The sequence below is a fragment of the Oncorhynchus gorbuscha genome, unplaced genomic scaffold, assembly GCF_021184085.1.
Source record: "Oncorhynchus gorbuscha isolate QuinsamMale2020 ecotype Even-year unplaced genomic scaffold, OgorEven_v1.0 Un_scaffold_2405, whole genome shotgun sequence".
NCBI classification, from domain to species: Eukaryota; Metazoa; Chordata; class Actinopteri; order Salmoniformes; family Salmonidae; genus Oncorhynchus; species Oncorhynchus gorbuscha.
This window is the reverse complement of record NW_025745112.1, coordinates 17,367-38,264: the sequence shown is the minus strand read 5'-3', so window position 1 is coordinate 38,264 and position 20,898 is coordinate 17,367. Positions and strand designations below refer to the sequence as shown.

Genomic DNA, 20,898 nt, shown 5'->3' with positions numbered 1-20,898 from the left:
CTGACTTAGAGGTGGTTTTGGACTATATGCATGTGTACTGTATGCTATAGCATGATTATAGGGCAATGGCCAGGTTGATGTCACCAGGTTGTTCCACTGAGTCTTCCCGACACTCTATGCCGTCTTCGTGTGTCTGTGAAGCTTCATCATGTCTTATGAACATACTTATGAGCATACTGTACAAGGAATACAAAAAGTGCAGTTCACACAAAAAGTATAGAGATCGAAATAAGATGACTAAATGTGACTTGGCTGTGTCAGGGCTCTGTTTCTGTCATGCTCCATAGCACAGTCTTGTTGGCCACTTTCGAAAGGTAAACAGATCTTTGTACATTGCGAACATAGTGACTCAGAGGTCAGTGGACCCTTCCTATGTTCAATCCATTTTTGCCAGTCTCTGAGGGCTTAAAGAAACCCCTCTAATGCAGAGCATGCAAACACATTACATACACAGTAAGTTCCCAAATGTATATGGTAACTTCATTTTGAGAAGCCATGTTTTGAGGCTATATAGTTTGTTTACATTTACTTTGTTTAAGAACATTTACATACATGTTCTGATGGGCTACGACAGTTGAACTAAGCTCATAAGGCATTTCTAAGTTACAGTAAATTCTTCAAGAATCCATCATTAATTTATACATCCCAAAATGGATTTAGCCACTACAGCCCTTTTAAGCTTTCAGGAAATTCAACCCTGATCCCTTATTTTCATCAAATACTGTTTGTCCCGCAATCTTCTTATAAAATATAACAATGCTCAAGATTCCTATACCTGTAGGTGTGCCGGGATTCCATACATACCTACTGGGCAAACCAGGACATTTCCGTGCAGTGGGATATCGGGGCGTGATGTCAACATTCTCCTCCCAGGAAAAGAGAAGTGCCTGACTTTGTGTGAGGTGGAACTGCACGCAAGCACCTTTCAGGCCGGTATGGGTTCTAACATTCAGAATGTACACCTTCTCCAGCAGATGCCTTTTTTTATTCTTGTTTACGGATGAAAAAATGTTTACTCCACTCCCTTTCTCCCTGTGCCTCTCCTCCTTTTTCCAGCCCTGCCTTCAACTGTCACTGAGACAGCTGTTACAGCTCCAAATCTAAACCTGGCCTGGCTGTGGGATCTTCTGAGATCCCTCAGAAAACTTGCCATTCGGAAAGATCAGCTACTCCTACATCCAATGATACAGTACCCGCCAGGCTAAAATTGGGACCAGAAATCAGATATTCTTAACCAGAGGCTTGTAATTTTTCTGAGCAAACCTGGATGCAGAGTGCCTCTCTGGCTCCTGTGCCCACACCCAGCTTCAGAGCGACCCCTGGTGGATGGTGGACCTGCTGGCTGTTCAGAAAGTCACCTCCATTACCGTCACTAACAGAGAGGACTGCTGCCCCTGGAGGCAGGACGCGGCAGAGATTCTCATCGGAAGCTCCCTGAAGAACAACGGCAACAGTAACCCTCTGTGAGTAGGCTGAGCAAATATGTTTACAATAAACTACTCACAACTCAGTTCTACTAAAGTACTAGTACATGAAAAGCACAATGCAACCAAAGAGTACTACTAACACAGTACTAAAGTACTACTATAATTGCCACACTGCTACTGTGTAGTTACTGTAGCAGTACTATTTCAGAACCAATGGGATCACCTAAATAAAGGATACATAAATCCTGTAGGCTATTGTATGAATGACTCCTAATCTACCTGGCAGGTGTGCTGTGATCTCATCCATTTTACATTACATTTACATTTAAGTCATTTAGCAGACGCTCTTATCCAGAGCGACTTACAAATTGGTGCATTCACCTTATGACATCCAGTGGAACAGAGTGGCTGGGGACTCTGTCACCTTCCAGTGCCACGGGATGGAGGGACATCCCATGGCACTCATATACCCACCAAGCACGGGAAATCAACCCGTGCTTGGTGGGTATATGATGGATTAGAATTGGGGTAAATTCATAGAGATGTACTAGAGAGCTCATCCCCTATCTTTGCAATGGCCACTTCTGTGAAAGCATGGGCAGCACCATTGAGGGCTGTCCCCATTTTAAAGTTGACCATTTCTTCTTCTTCTACTTCTATGAGTGTATTGGCAGTACCAAAATAAACTGAAAAGGTGCATACCACTACCTACTTTGCTGGAGTGTGTATAGTTTGAACAGATAGATTTACTGCCACCTGCAATTATGGAATGTTTCCTCAGGTGTATACAGGTAATTCATTGGCTGAACCCTCCTACTGACCTACTGTGATCCTTCCTTAAACCATTGCAAGTCCTACCCATTTGTCTACTTCAAAATGGTGAAAATCCTCAATGCACATGCTGAAACAGGTTTTGGGACACATGCTCCCTCTAACCAACTCAATGGGTGAATTACATTTCAACACAGTTGATTCATGGAAGGCCGAATCCTAACTTCAAATCGATGTATTTACCTCAAGTTTCATGCATTAGGATTAAGCCTGAAATGAGTTGACATGTGGTAGTTTCAACCCTGCTTTTGAGTTGATTTCCCTCACTTCTCGTCTTCTATTTCTCCACTGACGAAGAGACCTATAATCAAAACAGTACAGACGAAGAGACATTTGACCATGAGAAAATATCATTTGAGACACAATATTCAGTTGATACAGTGCATGGTAAGTTACCCACATAGTCTGCATACAAAATGTTATGTTTGGGGGAAATCCAATACATTACTGAGTACCACTGTCCATATTTTCAAGCATAGTTGTGGCTGCAATATGTTATGGGTGTGCTTGTAATGGTTAAGGGCTGGGGAGTGAATAAAAAATTAATTGAATGGACCTAATTCTAAAAGAAAACCTGGTTAATTCTGCTTTCCACCAGACACCGGGAGATAAATTCTCCTTTCAGCAGGACAACAACCTAAAACACAAGGACAAATATACACTGGAGTTGCTTACCAAGAAGACAGTAAATGTTCCTTAGTGGCCCGGCTAAAGTTGTGAATTAAATCTACGGCAAGACAAATATATGTCAAGAATTGAAAATGATTGTCTAGCAATGATCAACAACCAATTTGAAAGAGCTTGAAGAATTTTGAAAAGAATAATGGCCAAATTTAGAGCAGGGTGGCCCGCAGATAATATATTCCCGCAGTTGATATTCCCCAAATTTGACCCGAGGGTTATATTATTAAAAGACTAAATCCATATTATGGCAAGAACAACTCAAATAAGCAAAGAGAAACAAAGGTCAGTCAATCCGGAAAATGTCAAGAACTTTGAAAGTTTCTTCAAGTGCAGTCACAAAAAACCATGATGAAACTGAATTCGAAATAAATCACCATCAGTGTCACCAGCAAAGCACCCTCACCATCACACCTCCTCTATGGTTCACGGTGGGAACCAAGCATGCGGAGATCATCCGCTCACCTACTCTGGGTCTCACAAAGACACAGCAGTTGGTTCCAAAAATATCAAATTTTAACTCATCAGACCAAATGACAAGATTTCCACCAGTCTAATGTACATTGCTCGTGTTTCTTGGCCCAAGCAAGTCTCTTCTTCTTATTGGTGTACTTTAGTAGTGGTTTCTTTGCAGCAAATCGACCATGAAGGCCTGATTCATGCAGTCTCACCTGAACAGTTGTTGAGATGTGTCTGTTACTTGAACTCTGTGAAGCACTTATTTGGGATGCAATCTGAGGTGCAGTTAACTGTAATGAACTTATCCTCTGCAGCAGAGGTAACTCTGGGTCTTCCTTTCCTGTAGCGGTCCTCATGAGAGCCAGTTTCATCATAGTGCTTGATGGTATTTGCGACTGCACTTGAATGTTTCTCATTGACTGACCTTCATGTCTTAAAGTAATGATGGACTGTCGTTTGAGCTGTTCTTGCCATAATATGGACTTGGTCTTTTACCAAATAGGGCCACCTTCTGTATAACACCCCAACTGATTGGCTCAAACGCATTAAGAACGAAAGAAATTCCGCAAATGAACTTTTAACAAGGCACACCTGTTAATTGAAATGCATTCTAGGTCATTACCTCATGAAGCTGGTTGAGAGAATGCCATGGGTATGCAGAGCTGTCAAGGCAAAGGGTGGCTGAAGAATCACAAATATAATTTTTTTTTGATTTGTTAAACACTTTGTTGGTTACTACATGACTTCATAAGTGTTATTTCATAGTGTTGATGTCTTCACTATTATTCTACAATGTAGAAAATAGTTTAAAAAATAAAAGAAAAATCCTTGAATGAGTAGGTGTGTCCAAACTTTTGATTGGTGCTGTATATATATATATATTTTAATTGCTGACAAAATACTGTAAAAACACCAGCACCATATTTGTGACCATATACAAATGAAAGCATGGTTTTAAAATGTTTTAATAAAATATATCTGTTTGTACTTCTTGCAGTCAATTTGCAGTTTACAAATGATTTGTAATTATGTCCCTGAACATCCACTCAAGTAAAAATTATCCCGCAGGTGAATATAATTGATGATCTCTGTCTTAAAGACTTACCGAGAAAGACTGACTGTTGTAGTCGCTGCCAAAGGTGCTTCTACAAAATATTGACTCAGGGGTTTGAACACTTATGTTGAGATATTTCTGAAAGTCACTCACTATTTCTTGTCATACCCAGTGGAACCTCAAATGTTTTTATAGTTCGACGGCCACCTCTAAAAGTCACATTTGTATTCAATTGTGTATTCTAGTAATAAAGGCGGCTTATTACTGTGAATCCAGAAACCATTTAATGAATGAAATATCCAATTCTCTCAAATGATCAACCAGCACAAACTTTAATTCATTAGTTTCACTGTTAAAAATAAGAGAAAGATGCTGATGAACATTTTATTTTCAAAATACAGATTAAATAGACAAGCATTAGACAAAGCTAGGTCTGTCACTCAAATTTGAGATATTTCAGGTTGGGTGGTCACCGCCCCACCACTAAAAATGGGCACTTTGCTTTCAAGATCACTTCAGTAAATCTTGGATATAACCTAAAATAAACTTAGCATAAAACACCATAAGCACCTGCTGTGCTATTCATGAACGGTCAGAGAAATAGTAGAATACATTGAAATAAACTTCTAGCTTCCACCTTGCATTTAATTGAAACCGCCACTTGATACTATTACAATTGATGAATGTTGTATAAAATGTATAAACCTTAAACAGTCTTTATGAGTAACTAACTATGCTTATTGCTAAAAAGCCTCACCTGTATTGGTGAGATCATTTGTACCCAACAATACTGTAGCTTTTACATTGGAATGATTACACTGGGGTTGTTTTAAGTAACTTCAATGCCACACTGGTAAAAGGCAGAGTGAGTGACAGGGATAATGAGAAGGACACTCCAGTTAAGTGGAGCACTCTCCTGTTTGACCCTTGACCTCAGAGTGGCAAAGGGACTTTCACAGCTGCATGAACAAAAGGGGACAGTGGTTTTAAGTGGGTAGAGCACACTAGTGCTATCGAGTGTAAAGTGGAGTCCACAGAGTGGTGTAGTCTTTCACAGCTATGTCCCTAAAATTAAATGGGGAAGTAACCGCAAGCAAAAAAAATGAAAATGTTGGGTGATAATACATTGTTGAATTCTAATATGTTGCTCTCGTGACATGTGCAAAGGCCACTTTTTGAGGTGCAAAAAATGCTACAAATTCATGACGTAACTTCCTGTGTGGTGGAGTACAAAGCAATGACGCTAAATTGGCATGACTAACAACTCCAAAAGATGCCTAAGTGTTTTCTGTGTGTCAATACAGGGTCCTAAACCACTGATATTTGGTGGTAAGTCATTACACTAATGCTTAAAATAATGCACTGCTACAAGTTGCAATGGGTTGTTGGGAAAAATATTTTTGCAGATTATCATATTCTGCTTCTCTTAAAAAGGACTTTTCAGGTGTGCTACATTAACCTGACACTTGCAGCTGTAACACTAGTAGTTATACTAACTACACTTTGCTTTGGCAAACAACAAAATTATTAAACACCAGTGAATCAAAAAATAACACCGTCTAAATAATGACAATTCTTAATACGCAAAAAAAGGGCACAAAAGTACAAAAACTAAATATGCCTGACATCCAAAATGTACTAATACACACTAAAATAAAACAAATTCAGTCATTAAGAACAACTTTAGTATAAGCTCGCATAAAATAAAATGCTTATACAACGAGTGGGGACTCTTATCTAGCCCATCACGTCAGTCCACTGCTCTAACAGAGCCTCAAAAAAGGGAGACGTAAAACGCAGCTGTGGCAGTGGTACCTCCAAAGGAGACAGACCAATAGGAAAAGGAACTATATAAAAACACGCACCAGGTCGGTGGAAATACTAGAAGGTAGCACCAAAAACAAGCCGACCCTGCTGTTATCTGAGCTCTTTAGGTGCTTTGGGAACTTTTAGAACTTTGTAAACGTTGTTGTGAAAGACAGTGGCAAAGTAGGGCCTGGAGTCCCTGGACATGAGCGTACAGAGGGGGACTTTCCCAGCGTTCTGAGGGTCCTCCACATCCCAGATCTCAGGCATACTGCAGCCAGGCCTGGAGAGCACAGAGAAAGCCAAGAAGGGGGGGAAAGAGAGGGGCAGAGAAAGAGAAAATATTTCAGCAAAGAAACAAACTAAACAAAAACATTGTGATTAACTGACCGCGAAACAGATTGTTCAAAAGGTCACTTGGCAGCAGAATTGGGTTGAGTTCAATTCAGTGTCATTTCAGAGTGAGTTGGAAAAGTACCCTGTACTGACTGGAATGTCTTGTTGATAATGTCACAAGAACATATGACAGTGTAAACAGCAGTGGATTACTGGCGGGAAGGCCACCCAGGGTTACCTGGAGCGGCGGGTGCACCACGAGTCCTCCAGGACAAAGTAGTCCACCTCCATCTGCATCAGGTTCCTCTTCACCACCTCGGCAGACTTGCGGCTGTACATGGCGTAGACCAGCTTGGTCCTCTCCCTGAGTGGAACAGACCATAACGTTTAGACAACGCTGAATTGGTGTTAGCCTAGCACATAGCTAGTACAGTAGTATCAATGTTCTGTTCACACCTCAGTCCAGCATCCTCATAGTGTGGGTGATTGACGATGGGCCGGCCGGCTGACAGCTTCACACTGGCCATGGTGGGCATGGCTCCAGCAAACACAGCGTCTGCACCACACACAAAACAAAATAGCACATCCACAAAGGCATGGGTGATCTGAGAGGGACTGGATACCTGAAAGTGAGGTTACCAGCCAATTGCTTTCACCAATCCAACCCAGTCAGATTAGTCAATTCCATAACGAAGGATGCCATTTAGCATGATTTTAAAAAACAAGTTTGTTTCGAGTGCCAGGGGGTTGGTTTCAGACGTAGGATGAAGACATCACTCACTGGGCCGGGTGTTGTCTTTGATCCAGTCCAGCAGCTGCTCCTGGGGTAGGTTGCTGAATTCTCCCATGATGCCCCACTGGGCCTGCAGGTTGGCCGCGCCCTGCATGGCCATGATGGACAGGATGCCAAACACCATCATGTGGAGCTTGAACTTCTCCCCTATCCAGCCAAACAACTGACACAGACAGACAACACATGAGCATCACAGAGAACACAGGTCTGTAGTGTGTCTGTGATGGTCTTTGGTGGGGTTGTGATCCATCTTTGGTAACGTTATGCAGGGGCGGCAGGTAGCCTAGTGGTTAGCGCGTTGGACTAGTAACCAAAAGGTTAGAAGATTGAATCCCCGAGCTGAAAAGGTAAAAATCTGTCATTCTGCCCCTGAACAAGGCAGTTAACCCACTGTTCCTAGGCCGTCATTGAAAATAAGAATTTGTTCTTAACTGACTTGCCTAGTTAATTAAAAGGTCAAATTTAAAAAAAAAACTCTGCGGTATATGTGTGGTGTCAGTGCTAATTGTGTTGTGGTGTGTTAATCTCGTTGCGTCGTGTCAGGGACTGACCTGTTTGGAGCAGATCAAGGAGGCCATGATGCACATGTGGGGTGTGAGGAAGAGCTTGAGACGCATGATGAGCATCGCCAGCACTGCAAATGCTATCAACTGTAGGCTATGGTACACCAGCTGACACCATGACAGAGAGGGAGAGCCCAGGTAGAGAATGAGGGTTGAAGGGCACAGGGAGAGAACAAGATTCAGGGAGGGATGGATGGAGAAAGCGAGAGAAAGAAATGGTTAGAACTGATAATAAAGCTAGCAATTTATCTGGCAGGTGAAGATTGCCTCTGTATGGAGGCAATGATCATTATTGTAGCTGGAGCAGATAAACATTACCGCATTTAAGAAAACAGAAGGCTTGAATCATATAACGTGAGGAGACTCTGGTGTGTACAGCAGTAACATTCAGGGAAATCAGGAGTAACATTCAGGGAAATCAGGATGCTTGCTTACCTCTCCTTTTGCCAACATTTCTGGCCTGTGAAAGATTTGAAAAAGTTATGAGATGTCAAAATGTCAAGTTGCGTGGTCTTTATAAGAATGAATGGGCAAAATACACACAGCAGTTTACCTTTGACTTGTGCTGTTAAGAGGGTGAGTTTTACAGAGAAGACAGAGGGAAATATACTCACTCTTCATCGTCGTCATCGTCTTCAGGTTTGACAGAATACTTCTCTCCTTCCCTCAGGAACCTCACAACATCCTGGATGGTCTGTACAGAGTAGGAGAAGAGAAACAGTGTCACATATAAAAATACCAACCTCAGAAGGGATATAACGTTGACCAGGATGACGCCGCCTTCTATTATATGCTAACAGTGAGCATACTCACAGCAAATATTAAATAATTAACCATTTTCACCAGTGTCACTATTAAGAAGCCCTACATTTCTTTATTAGCAAAGCGATCAAACAGAATGCCCCCTTTTCTCCCCAATTTCGTGATATCCAAGTGGTAGTTACAGTCTTGTCCCATCGCCGCAACTCCCATACAGTCTAGGGAGAGGCCAAGGTTGAGAGCCATGCGTCCTCCGAAACACAACCCTGCCAAGCCGCACTGCTTTGCTTAACCCAGAAGCCAGCCGCACCAATGTGTCAGAGGAAACATGGTAAAACTGGAGACCGTGTCAGTGTGCAGGCTTCTGGCCCGCCACAGGAGTCACTAGAGCACGATGGGACAAGGACATCCAGGCCGGACGACGCTGGGCCAATTGTGCGTCGCTTCACGCGCCTCCCAGTTGCAGCCAGCTGCGACAGACCTGGATCGAACCCGGATCTGTAGTGATGCTCAAGCACTTCAGTGCCTTAGACCGCTGCGCCACTCAGTAGACCCGGACGTGTCTTATTGATTCTGCATTTGACACACAATTAGATCAAACGGACACATTTGGACATGCTCGAGGAGATTCTTGAATAATTTTGGAATATAATTCTCTTGCCGTTTCTTCAAGCCTGCCTCAAATATGACAAATTGAGCTCAACAGGCAAGTCCAGAGCAGAATGGGAGAAATAACATTTAAAGGATGCCTGCCTTGTTCACCAACAGTGGATTGTGTGGAGTGCCTGGTGTATGGAACACAAATGAAGTTTTACCCGTCCTGCTATGACAGCAACCACCAGCATGTTGATGGGGAGCAGCAGTGTCTTGATGTAGCGCAGTGGGGTCTGAAAAGAGAAGAGCAATGTTACACACGTCAGATCGACTGGAGAAAAATATTGATTTCTGACACACCACACATTACCTTTACAAAATGAACAGCCAAATACTACAAAAGGATCCCTTCTAACACTAGTGCTGTGTTGCTATGCCAAATAGGGCCAAGTGTCTTTCATACCTCAATTTCCATGAAGTCAAACTCAGCAGCACAGGTATACATCATGGTGTCAAAGTCCTTGTAGCTGGTAAACTTGGACTTTATTAAGCTACTGATGTGAGCCTGGGAGAGAGAAAGTTGTAATAAAAACAGCTGCAATATAGCTAGCTTGTTTCAAATGCTCAGGGCTATTTTCAAAGACTTACATCATCAGAGGCTCCAAAGATGGCTGACAGCATGAACTTGAGAATGACAGTGGAGACAACCCATACCAGGCCCTGCATGACCTGAGAGCAGACACAGGTCAACCAGAAGGCACACACACACAGACGTGCCCGCGCACACACTCACGCAATCTTGTTTTACTAACATTGTGGACACACACAATTGATTCCCATTCAGAATCCTATTTTCCCTAACCCAATCCCAAAACACTAATTCTTCACCCCCCCCCTGTCCCCACAAGTATCATGTCCACACATGTATAGTTAAACATGTCCACACACTTATGTCCTCTTACCCATGTGATGAGGCCAGGTTTGAAGGCTTCTGCAAATTTGTCCCGCAGGGCAATTATTCCCTGCAACCAGGAAGGAACTGATTTCAACACCATACCGTTTAACATCACACCATGCTTAACATAAAAGACATCCTCTACACATTGAAAGCACGAGGAAAGTGTTAGTCCAGCTCACCCAAATGGAGACCAGCGAGGACGCGTAGAATGAGGTCAGCAGCATGGAGTTTCCAAACATCAGAACAAAGCACACGGCAAGTGTGATCTGGAGATGGAGTGGAAAGAAGGTTGGTGACATAGTCCGAGTCGATATTCACCTAATAATAAGGAATTCCCCTTGACCAAAAAACAAACATTCGTTCCCATTGTCCCCCAGTGTAAACAACATCATCATCATAGATTTGATGGTATACAGAAAAGGAAAAGGCTGCTGTGTTGTTCAACGTACATGTAACCAGGTCAAAAATCCCAACCTACGGTTCGCAATACTTGCATGTAGGGAAATAGAGCCTGCGAGATGAGCCCTATGACTTCAGGCTATTCGGTGTGGGAAAGTGGGAAATATGGAGACCCAGTGTCCAAGTACACTATACGTAGCTACAGTATGTGTGGAAAACATTTCATCACAGGTAAGACATTTAACTTGTTTAGTATAGTCCACTCACTACTAGTAGCTGTATAGTCCTTTATAGTCCATTTATAACTCCACTCACTACTAGTAGCTGTATAGTCCTTTATAGTCCGTTTGTAACTCCACTCACTACTAGTAGCTGTATAGTCCTTTATAGTCCGTTTGTAACTCCACTCACTACTAGTAGCTGTATAGTCCTTTATAGTCCGTTTGTAACTCCACTCACTACTAGTAGCTGTATAGTCCTTTATAGTCCATTTATAACTCCACTCACTACTAGTAGCTGTATAGTCCTTTATAGTCCGTTTGTAACTCCACTCACTACTAGTAGCTGTATAGTCCTTTATAGTCCGTTTGTAACTCCACTCACTACTAGTAGCTGTATAGTCCTTTATAGTCCGTTTGTAACTCCACTCACTACTAGTAGCTGTATAGTCCTTTATAGTCCGTTTGTAACTCCACTCACTACTAGTAGCTGTATAGTCCTTTATAGTCCGTTTGTAACTCCACTCACTACTAGTAGCTGTATAGTCCTTTATAGTCCATTTGTAACTCCACTCACTACTAGTAGCTGTATAGTCCTTTATAGTCCGTTTGTAACTCCACTCACTACTAGTAGCTGTATAGTCCTTTATAGTCCGTTTGTAACTCCACTCACTACTAGTAGCTGTATAGTCCTTTATAGTCCGTTTGTAACTCCACTCACTACTAGTAGCTGTATAGTAATTTATAGACTGTTTGTAACTCCACTCACTACTAGTAGCTGTATAGTCCTTTATAGTCCGTTTGTTTATGTTGTTGTTCTAGGTTAGCTTAATATTCTGGTCTGTAGCACTCACTCACGTGGCTGCTAGCACCGTCATGACAACGGGCATGAGGGAAGCTCTACAATATGATGTTTTTCTAAGTAGTGAGAACACTTTGGAGCAGGCAATTTTGAAAAGTAATCTTTAGACATACTTTTTTATTGTTGTTGTGATTGACTAAAACAGGTAAACAACAAGGAAATAGCATTTACGTTTCAGCTGTTTGCCAATGGGGTAACCTAGGCAACCATAGGTTGTTTTCCCCCACAGGTGGGCAGGGCCACGACATTCAATCTAATACCGACTGGGACTATTTTACTGTTGTCATGGCACACAGACACGCACACCAAACTTGTTACAGCCAAAGTGGGCTTAACAATGCTGTAGGTTGTCAAGGACACAAGCCTGTGAGTGTCCCGTTTTCTTGACACTGCCACTTCTTGCCAGGCGAATGAATTATTCATAGCCATATGTCCTCTCTTCTCTCCTCCTCCGTTCGACACAAATCTCCAGCATCATCTTAATACAAAGGACCTCTTCTCTTATCTCTCCAGCACACTGGCCCCAGCCCGCTACGCTAGCCACACTAACAGCCTGTGTTGCTGAGAGGATTAGGAGAGCTGGAACTGAGGTGGAGAGGAGTAATGTAGCTACAGACTGAATCTCACACACAAACATACTCCCTTAGCAAAATGTACAGCCCTGTTTTACGATGCAAGTCCACAAGTGCAGGTTAGATAGGAACCATAAAATACATTTACCATGTGTGTCACTAGGAGGGACTGAATTTTGGTGGGGCTGATGTATCCCAGGATGTACGAGGCAAAGAGAGAGGCCACCTGAAACAAGTAGTCAAATGTGTAAACACAAGCAATAAGTAGTGTATACAACAACTGTGAAATGATTGCAATAAAGGGTACATGCTTATTTTGAGCACAACACATTGATGTTATAAGTACTTAGATTACAGTATGTTGTAAAATCCCCATATATAAGGATCTGATTAGGATAGGGAACTGTAGCTAGCTGAGGGACATTTGCTATTATAATCTAGCCAGACTGCTTAGCAACAGCTTTGCTATCAAAGATCCAGCAGATCTGTGTGAAAGACTAACCTTCGACACTTTTGTCTGCCTCTGCTCCTCCTCCAGTCTTATTCTCCATCCGTCTCACACCCTCCCTCCTTTTTGTTATCCTTGTCTCCATCTTTTACAATGTCCCTTTACCAGTTTACTCATCTCCCTCTCCCTCTCTCAATCTCTCTCACAGCCTCCCTTCTCTCTATCCCCATCTCTTCTTCACCCCTCTCACAGCCTTTACCTTTCCCTCCACCCTTCTTTATGTCTCTTTTTTCTCTTACCTGGGTAAGCAGCACAAACTGGGCAAACTGCCAGGGCAGCATGAAGCACAAATTGGAAATGCCCAGCGCCCACATGGTCTTTCTGCTGGGATTGCGTGTCCTTTGCGGAGATAGATGTGAAAAAGAGCAGGAGGCGAGAGTTAAGGAAACCCATTAACACAGGAACACACACTAATGCTCCCATTCAGGCTGCCTCTAGACAGAATGTATCAACCACCAAGCCCTCCACTCACACTGACAGCTTTAGAGAACAAGTTAACATGGTCGAATAGCAGACACTGACTCAAAGTGAATTAGAGTTAATACAAAATGTGAACAATGCGGGAATGGAACCAACAACCTTGGTATTGCAAACACCAAGCTTAACAAACCAGATATCTGGACCACAATGATTTGAGATCATAACAATTGCAGAGCTCTCAATATAATCTACATCAGTGTTCTCAACTGGTTTTGCCTCGGGATCCAAATTGAACTAGGTTGTCTCAGTCCCGACATCCGCACCGTGAAAAAGAATCGTCAAAATCCAATCTGGGGGGGGGGGGGGGGGGAAGGAATGTTATATTGATAGCTAATGTAGCAATTATATTCCCAGCCAACTCTTTCATTGTCAATAATTACATTTTGCCCATATTCTTGATGAAGAATGTTAATAAAGTCACCTCACTGGCATGAGAACACAAAAATCAACCAAAATAGTGCTGTTAATAGCTGTATATTGAAACTACTTTGATTAAAGAAAAAGTGTTCAGGGATTAAATTATAAAAACACGTAAGTACATTATAATTTATTCACACTTTCTATCTGGTTTAAGTTTAGACTGGAGTATTTTTTAAATAAAAAAATTAATATAATTTACTCAGACACCCGTGAACCATCCAAAACCTTGGTCGCGACCCACCAGTTGAGAATCGCTGCTCTACATTACATATGACTAGCACATGAAGAGGCAGCCAGAGGGTATTGAAAAGATAAGGAGAGAAAGGAAGGAGAGATGGTGAGTTACCGGAGGATGTGGGTGAGGAGTAACATCTGCAGGACCAGGAAGGGATAGGAGAAGCTCTCCCTCAGGGGCGGAGTCCACATGACCCGGGTGCTCTGACACAGAAACACACAGAAACAAACACAATCCTACTTTATTTTGCAACACATTGCTGCGTAGGAGGGGATTTTCTGTACCGCTACGCAATCAATCAATGACAACTGCGAAGAGCTATTTGTACATAAAGACGCATCCAGTAATCTCATCCAGTACATTGAGTCATCATCCTACAACCCACACTGCACCAATGCTCCTATAATAATGATGCGGATACATTCACACTTCTGCGTTGAAACCAGCACAGACAGAGAAGGTCAAGGAGACAAGTGGGTAGCAACTGAGGAGAGGAGACAGGAGAGCTGAGAGTATGATTGAAATGTCAGTATCGATTGGTGTGAAGAATACAATAGAGCAACCACTCAGCCTGTCTGAGACAGAGATCCTTTTGATGGCTGCCTGCATTGAATTCATCCCCCATCGCCACCTTCACGGTCCTGTACGCTACACACTCACCTCTCCATGGTTAAAGAAGAAACACAGCACCGTGACCATACCCCCGAGCCGACTGCCACTAGAGAGAGGACGGGAGGGAGATGAAACTTTTCTTATTTTAGCAGTCTTTGTTAGAACATGAGTCACTAAATTACTTTAAAATCTGAGCCCAACCGGTACAAAATCAAAGGAGGGTAATGGTTAAGTTACCTGAGGTAGGTCCCGTAGATGAAGAACAGACTCATCATCAGACCATTGAGGAGGAACACAAAGGTCACGTAGAAGTATGCGGGGTCACCCATACCTGACACACAAGCAGAGAGGCTATTAGGATTGAGACTGGCAATGGCAAGGACCTCAAATAGCCAAAGGCCATAACTTCAAAGCACTGATTCTCATGACCAGAGATTCTATTAAAATTACTATATGTTATTCTATGGCCATGACCTGAAGCCCTGGACAAAAATGAGTGAGAATATTGTTTGCTTGTTGTATTACTGTACCAAACAAATGACCTTCTTTTTAGAAAATGCTAAGTCGACTGATGGAATGGCTCAAAACAAGATGTTTGAAAGCATAATGGAATAATGATTGATTGACACCTGACTCGCTCATAGTGAAAGACATAGGCCTAAAGGAAACATTGAAGCCTTCAGTCGGCGTCTTAATGCTTTCTTGAAGTGGGAGGCTCTCTCATTTCAATACCATAGAATTGATGAGGATAAAGGGCCATTTTGAGTCTGCTCTAATTTGCTGTGCACTCAGCTAGTGGAAACAGGAACAAAAGGCAGGCGGCACTTACATGTACAGCAGCACCTTCAAACTACATTGTGTGTGCTTTCACATAATTCACACCTTTATTAGAAAGAAGTGTAACTTGCACCAGTCTTAACTATATGACTACATAACACTGAAGTACCACGCATATAACATGCTATGGAGTGCTAATGACAAGTCAAGAGAACAGTTCAACAAGTAGAAAAGGGAAACAACCACCCCTCACAAAACACCTACCCCTTATTCATAGATTTCATTGAAGTTGGCACAGATACATGTGAAATGTGTTAAGTGAAATAAGAAAGCTTTTCCTTTGTGCAGCAGCTCAATAAAAATGCAACAAAAGCAAGAAATAGCCCCATGGATTGCAATTATTCATAAGCTAAGCAACTGTATGGCCTTCCTGTGGGAAACACAGATCTCTAATTTCCTGAAATTAACTGATATTCAGTCAAACTTGCACATTTGGAAATCCACAATTCAGAAAAAGAACATTGATCTAGTGCAGTGGACTATATATATATGTTGAAATTAAAATACAAACAGTTTGGCTTTGTGTCATCATTCTCCTTACGGAGTGGAACACTGGCGTTATGCCAACTTTGAATTTCATATGTAGCAATAACGATTTAAAAAAGATATATTTTTTACAACTAATATTTCAGATGAACCACTGCAGCGGGATGGCACAGGAATAACACTAATTTTCTTTATTATTTCCCATACTTCTGGTTTGATTGCATCTGGCCTAGAGAGTTGTGTGTGTCTGTTCAGGTCAAACAAGACTGCATTGGTACCTTCACAGCCATCCACCGGAGCCATACCCTCTCCTCTATTGATGGACCAACACATCTTGGTGGGGAGTCCAAAGAATTCCATTATATCTGTGTAGATTCTGTACCAGCTGGCCAGGACCACCTAAAGAGCAGTGGAGGAAGGATTTCAGCATGAAGATCCTTAACAAAGTCTGTTGTCCAATCAAATTCCAAGGATGTCCATTTCCACAAATGTTACCTCTGGATAGAGATTGAACCTCTTCAGTGTGTTTATAACCAGTGGGTACTCTGTAAGCCGATCGTTCATGACCAGATACAGGCCGTTGATAAAGGTTGGGGCCTCAATGATGGTCTTGAAATAAGAGTAGTATAAACCCTAGAACAGGATCATATAACAAATGGATTAAATTCCCACAGAAAAGCCCTTCTCAGGTATTGGCTCATGGCCTGCTACAGAAACACAGCTCTAAGATTTTGCAAGACACAGTATCACACACAATAATATAGAATAGGTCATCGTGATTTCATTTGTTTCTTCTTCTGTCATCTTTCAACACCACAAGACTTACCATTTCTGTCCGAAATGCCATTTCCTTTTCTAGTCCTGACAGATGTGAGAAGTGTCTGTCATTTTCAAAGAGGCGTGAGAGATGGTACCTACAGAAACAACAAATAGGCTTTAGGGATATCCAGCTAACCTTAGTTATCTACAATCAATGTACACAGGAAACGTGCAAGACATTGAAGTGCATGTCAATGACCTGAAATGTTAGAGGTTGGCTACTTAACTTACCAATGTAAATACCCAGCCAGAGCAGCTAAGAAAATACAGAGAAACATAAATATAACTAGTTAATGATATATTGGGAAAGTTGTGGCGTTTAATCATTGTTCTATTATTAGTTAGCTAACGTTAGCTAGCTAGCGTTAGTTTTAATATTATATCTTCCGTTAGCTAACTACTGTAGTTACAGTAATGTTAAAGTTGCTAGCCACCAATGACCGAGGCACAGCCTGGGATAGAAACCTTAGTAACGTTAGCTGTCGTTGAGGTTGTGCTGTTTGAGCTAGCGTTGGCTAGCTAACGTAAGTTAACTAGATACGTTAGCAACATAGTTACAGTACTGGTAGCTAGCTAAGTACCGTATATGTGTTGTGTGACACTTACCAAGAACCAGAGTGATTCCGAGTTTCGCAAAAGCAGACGGGGTAAGGCCAAGCTTACTTCTGATGAATGAAAACCCAGGAAACAGTCCATTCCTATTGTGAAGCAAGCTGTTGAAAGGGGTGCCTTTGCCTGCTCGTCTACTTTTCCCGGTGCCTGGCGATACAAACGGACTCCTGTCTCTGTCGTCGACGTTGGGCTGCGGCGGTTGATCCTTCACGTTTTGTTTTCTAGTTTTTACGACCATGTTTTCATAATCGTAAATCTTCGGCTGTGAAATACGTTTTGTAGAAGTAACTGAGAAGGGTACCTTCTATCCACCGCTCAGGGTCTCCACCTTTTGCCAGCTACCTGAGTGATGATGTGTTCACTGCACAAATCTTTGAAATGTTCGCCCCCAACTGGAGTTAATACAGACTGCATGCGTTAGTAGCCATGGTAACACAGATATGTCAGTTGGTATCTAGAACGCTTCAGTTCAAAATGTTGTTTTTCCAACGTAAATATAAAACGAATACGACAGTGGCACATGTCAGTAGCATCCCCCGATCCCTCGGTCTCTCGCTCTGTCAATTTCAATTCAATTGAAAGGCTTTCAATTCAATTTAAGGGGTTTATTGTCATGGGAAACATATGTTAACATTGCCAAGGTAAGTGAAGTAGATAATTAACAAAAGTTAAATAAATAATAAAAATGAACAGTAAACAATACACTCACAGAAGTTCCAAAAGAATAAAGACTTTCAAATGTCATATTATGTCTATATACAGTGTTGTAACGATGTGCAAAATAGTTAAAGTACAAAAGGGAAAATTAATAAACATAAATATGGGTTGTATTTACAATGGTGTTTGTTCTTCACTGTATTTACACCATTGTAAATACAACCCATATTTATGTTTATTAATTAATTGTGGCAACAGGTCACAAATCTAGCTGCTGTGATGACACATTGTGGTATTTCACCCAGTAGATATCGGAGTTTATCAAAGTTGGGTTTGTTTTATAATTCTTTGTGGATCTGTCTAATCTGAGGGAAATATGTGTCTCTAATAGTCATACATTTGGCAGGAGGTTAGGAAGTGCAGCTCAGTTTCCACCTTATTTTGTGGGAAGTGTGCACATAGCATCTCTTCTCTTGAGAGCCAGGTCTGCCTACGGCGGCCTTACTCAATAGCAAATCTATGCTCACAGTGTCTGCACATATTCAAGCTTTCCTTAAGTTTGGATCAGTCACAGGGTCAGGTATTCTGCCACTGTGTACTCTCTGTTTTTGGCCAAATATCATTCTAGTTTGCTCTGTTTTTATGTGAATTCTTTCCAATGTGTCAAGTAATTATCTTTTTGTTTTCTCATTATTTTTTTTAGTCTAATTGTGTTGCTGTCCTGGGGCTCTGTGGGGTCTATTTGTGTTTGTGAAAAGAGCCCCAGGATATATCCCTGTGAATTATGAATGCTAAGCACAGGTTTACATTTGCATATTACTAATGCCACTACATTTTCCAGAAATTGACAAACTACTGTAATGGTATCCCTTGACCAGCAGACAATGCTTGCTGGTTTACGCTTATCTTGGTTTTAACCACTAGATGTCACTACAGTTTCGGGTATGAATCGAGAACATTCAAGTTTGCTACAAAACCAGGTAAAATGGCATTCCATTTACTACACATGTACTGTCTGACCTGATAATTTATTCCTAATGGCCTTCCTAAACACTACTACTTTATGAGAGTTTATTGGACACATGTAGTATTAAATCATTTGTGCTACTTTTGGTTATCGCTCTTTCTAGCTTTTTCATTTGAATAAATCTGTTGTAGTGGTCACAATGGTTCAATTATGGTTATTAAATGTACTTCATTATAAGTCTTCAGATTAATCTTGGACTGATCAAGATGTCTTCCTCTAGATACAAAATGTTATTGGTTGAAGGTTATCAGAGAAAATAACTGACCAATAATGTGCAGAACTATATTTGCTGTCATACCAGAGATACTACCTTTATGCCAGGTGACCAGATTAACTGTGTATCTTTAGAGCCACTCTGCGGCCGCGGCAACTCTCGAGGACAGAGACATGGTTGCCAAAGCTGCATCGGAGGGGAATATTAGTGGCTGGTCACACAGACAGGAACATCAGGAAAGATGATCTGATCTCATCGGTTTGGCTTGGAAAGGGACAGAGAGCACTAGAGGGAAAAGCTGCCTTCTAGTGATGACATCATGACAGCTTCTCACCATCTCCACAAACAAACATATCGGCTTGGTGTGCTTTTTCTTGGTGGGGGGTGAGTGGGACAAGAGAATGAGGGGCAGGAGGGAAGCGCTCTGTTTATTTTCCCTGGTGTTCTCCGTCGTGTTGTCCCTGTGACCCGGGAGCCTCCTGCTTTCTCTGGGAAACACGGCTGAGGAGGAGCGAGGGACCCAACGGAGGCCTGCCTGGTACGGGTGCAGAATAAGGGAATGTTCTGATGCTGACAGGCTATCAGGGTGCTCTAATGTCCTTCAATGGAAGCAACCCTCAGAATGTTGTCCTCCATTCTTAGAACAAAGGGTTCAAAAAGGGTTCTAAGAACTCTCAAGAGAGCAAATGATGAATCTGTAGTTCCGGCACTGACAGAGATGGCTGCCTCGCTTCGCGTTCCTAGGAAACTATGCAGTATTTTTTTTATTTTTATGTGTGTTATTTCTTACATTGTTACCCTAGGTAATCTTAGGTTTTATTACATACAGTCGGGAGAAACTATTGCATATAAGAGCAACGTCAACTCACCAACATTACGACCAGGAATACGACTTTCCTGAAGCGGATCCTCTGTTTTGCCCACCACCCAGGACAATGGATCAGATCCCAGCCGGCGACCCAAAACAACAACGCCATAGAAGGGGCAGACAGAGCGGTCTTCTGGTCAGGCTCTGTAGACGGGCACATCGCGCACCGCTCCCGGGCATACTACTCGCCAATGTCCAGTCTCTTGACAACAAGGTAGACGGAATCCGTGCAAGGGTAGCCTTCCAGAGAGACATCAGAGACTGTAACGTTCTTGGTTTCACGGAAACATGGCTCACTCGCAACACGCTATTGGAGTCAGTGCAGCCAGCTGGTTTCTTCAAGCATCGTGCCGACAGAAACAAGCATCTTTCTGGTAAGAAGAAGGGCACGGGGGTGTACGCCTTATGATTAACGAGACGTAGTGTGATCATAACAACGTACAGGAACTCAAGTCCTTCGGTTCACCTGACTTAGAATTCCTCACAATCAAATGCCGACTGCATTATCTACCTAGAGAATTCTCTTTGATTATAATCACAGCAGCATATATCCCCCCCAAGTAGACACATCGAACAAACTTCATTTGACTCTTTGTAAACTGGAAACCACATATCCTGAGGCTGCATTTATGAAAACAAGGCTGCCAAGGCTCCCTAAATTCTATCAGCATATCGATTGTGCAACCAGGGCTGGAAAAACCCTAGATCATTGTTATTCTAACTTTGCGACGCATATAAGGCCCTCCCCAGCCTTCCTTTTGGAAAAGCTGACCACGACTACATTTTGTTGCTTCCAGCCTATAGACAGAAT

The 20,898-nt window shown here is 42.1% G+C and overlaps 1 protein-coding gene and 1 long non-coding RNA gene across 2 annotated transcripts; one reads left to right on the top strand and one right to left on the bottom strand.

The window, feature by feature from the left end:
* The first annotated feature begins 409 nt into the window (after window positions 1-409).
* On the top strand, window positions 410-3,276 carry LOC124017487. Its single transcript, XR_006835498.1, has 3 exons — window positions 410-453; window positions 766-933; window positions 1,057-3,276. It is a non-coding gene; the product is annotated as an uncharacterized LOC124017487 (long non-coding RNA).
* A 1,489-nt stretch (window positions 3,277-4,765) lies between these two features.
* LOC124017484 (probable C-mannosyltransferase DPY19L1) lies at window positions 4,766-17,715 on the bottom strand. Its single transcript, XM_046332696.1, has 22 exons — window positions 17,316-17,715; window positions 16,941-16,965; window positions 16,717-16,804; window positions 16,386-16,523; window positions 16,169-16,289; window positions 14,805-14,898; window positions 14,616-14,673; window positions 14,067-14,158; window positions 13,060-13,159; window positions 12,461-12,538; window positions 10,441-10,527; window positions 10,266-10,325; window positions 9,952-10,032; window positions 9,767-9,868; window positions 9,525-9,596; window positions 8,565-8,644; window positions 8,386-8,410; window positions 7,939-8,058; window positions 7,376-7,550; window positions 7,051-7,150; window positions 6,833-6,958; window positions 4,766-6,541 (listed from the first exon to the last, which is right to left on the bottom strand). Exons 1-22 carry the CDS (start codon window positions 17,557-17,559, stop codon window positions 6,370-6,372), a joined length of 2,238 nt encoding a protein of 745 aa, XP_046188652.1. The 5' UTR covers window positions 17,560-17,715; the 3' UTR covers window positions 4,766-6,369.
* Window positions 17,716-20,898: the final 3,183 nt, after the last annotated feature.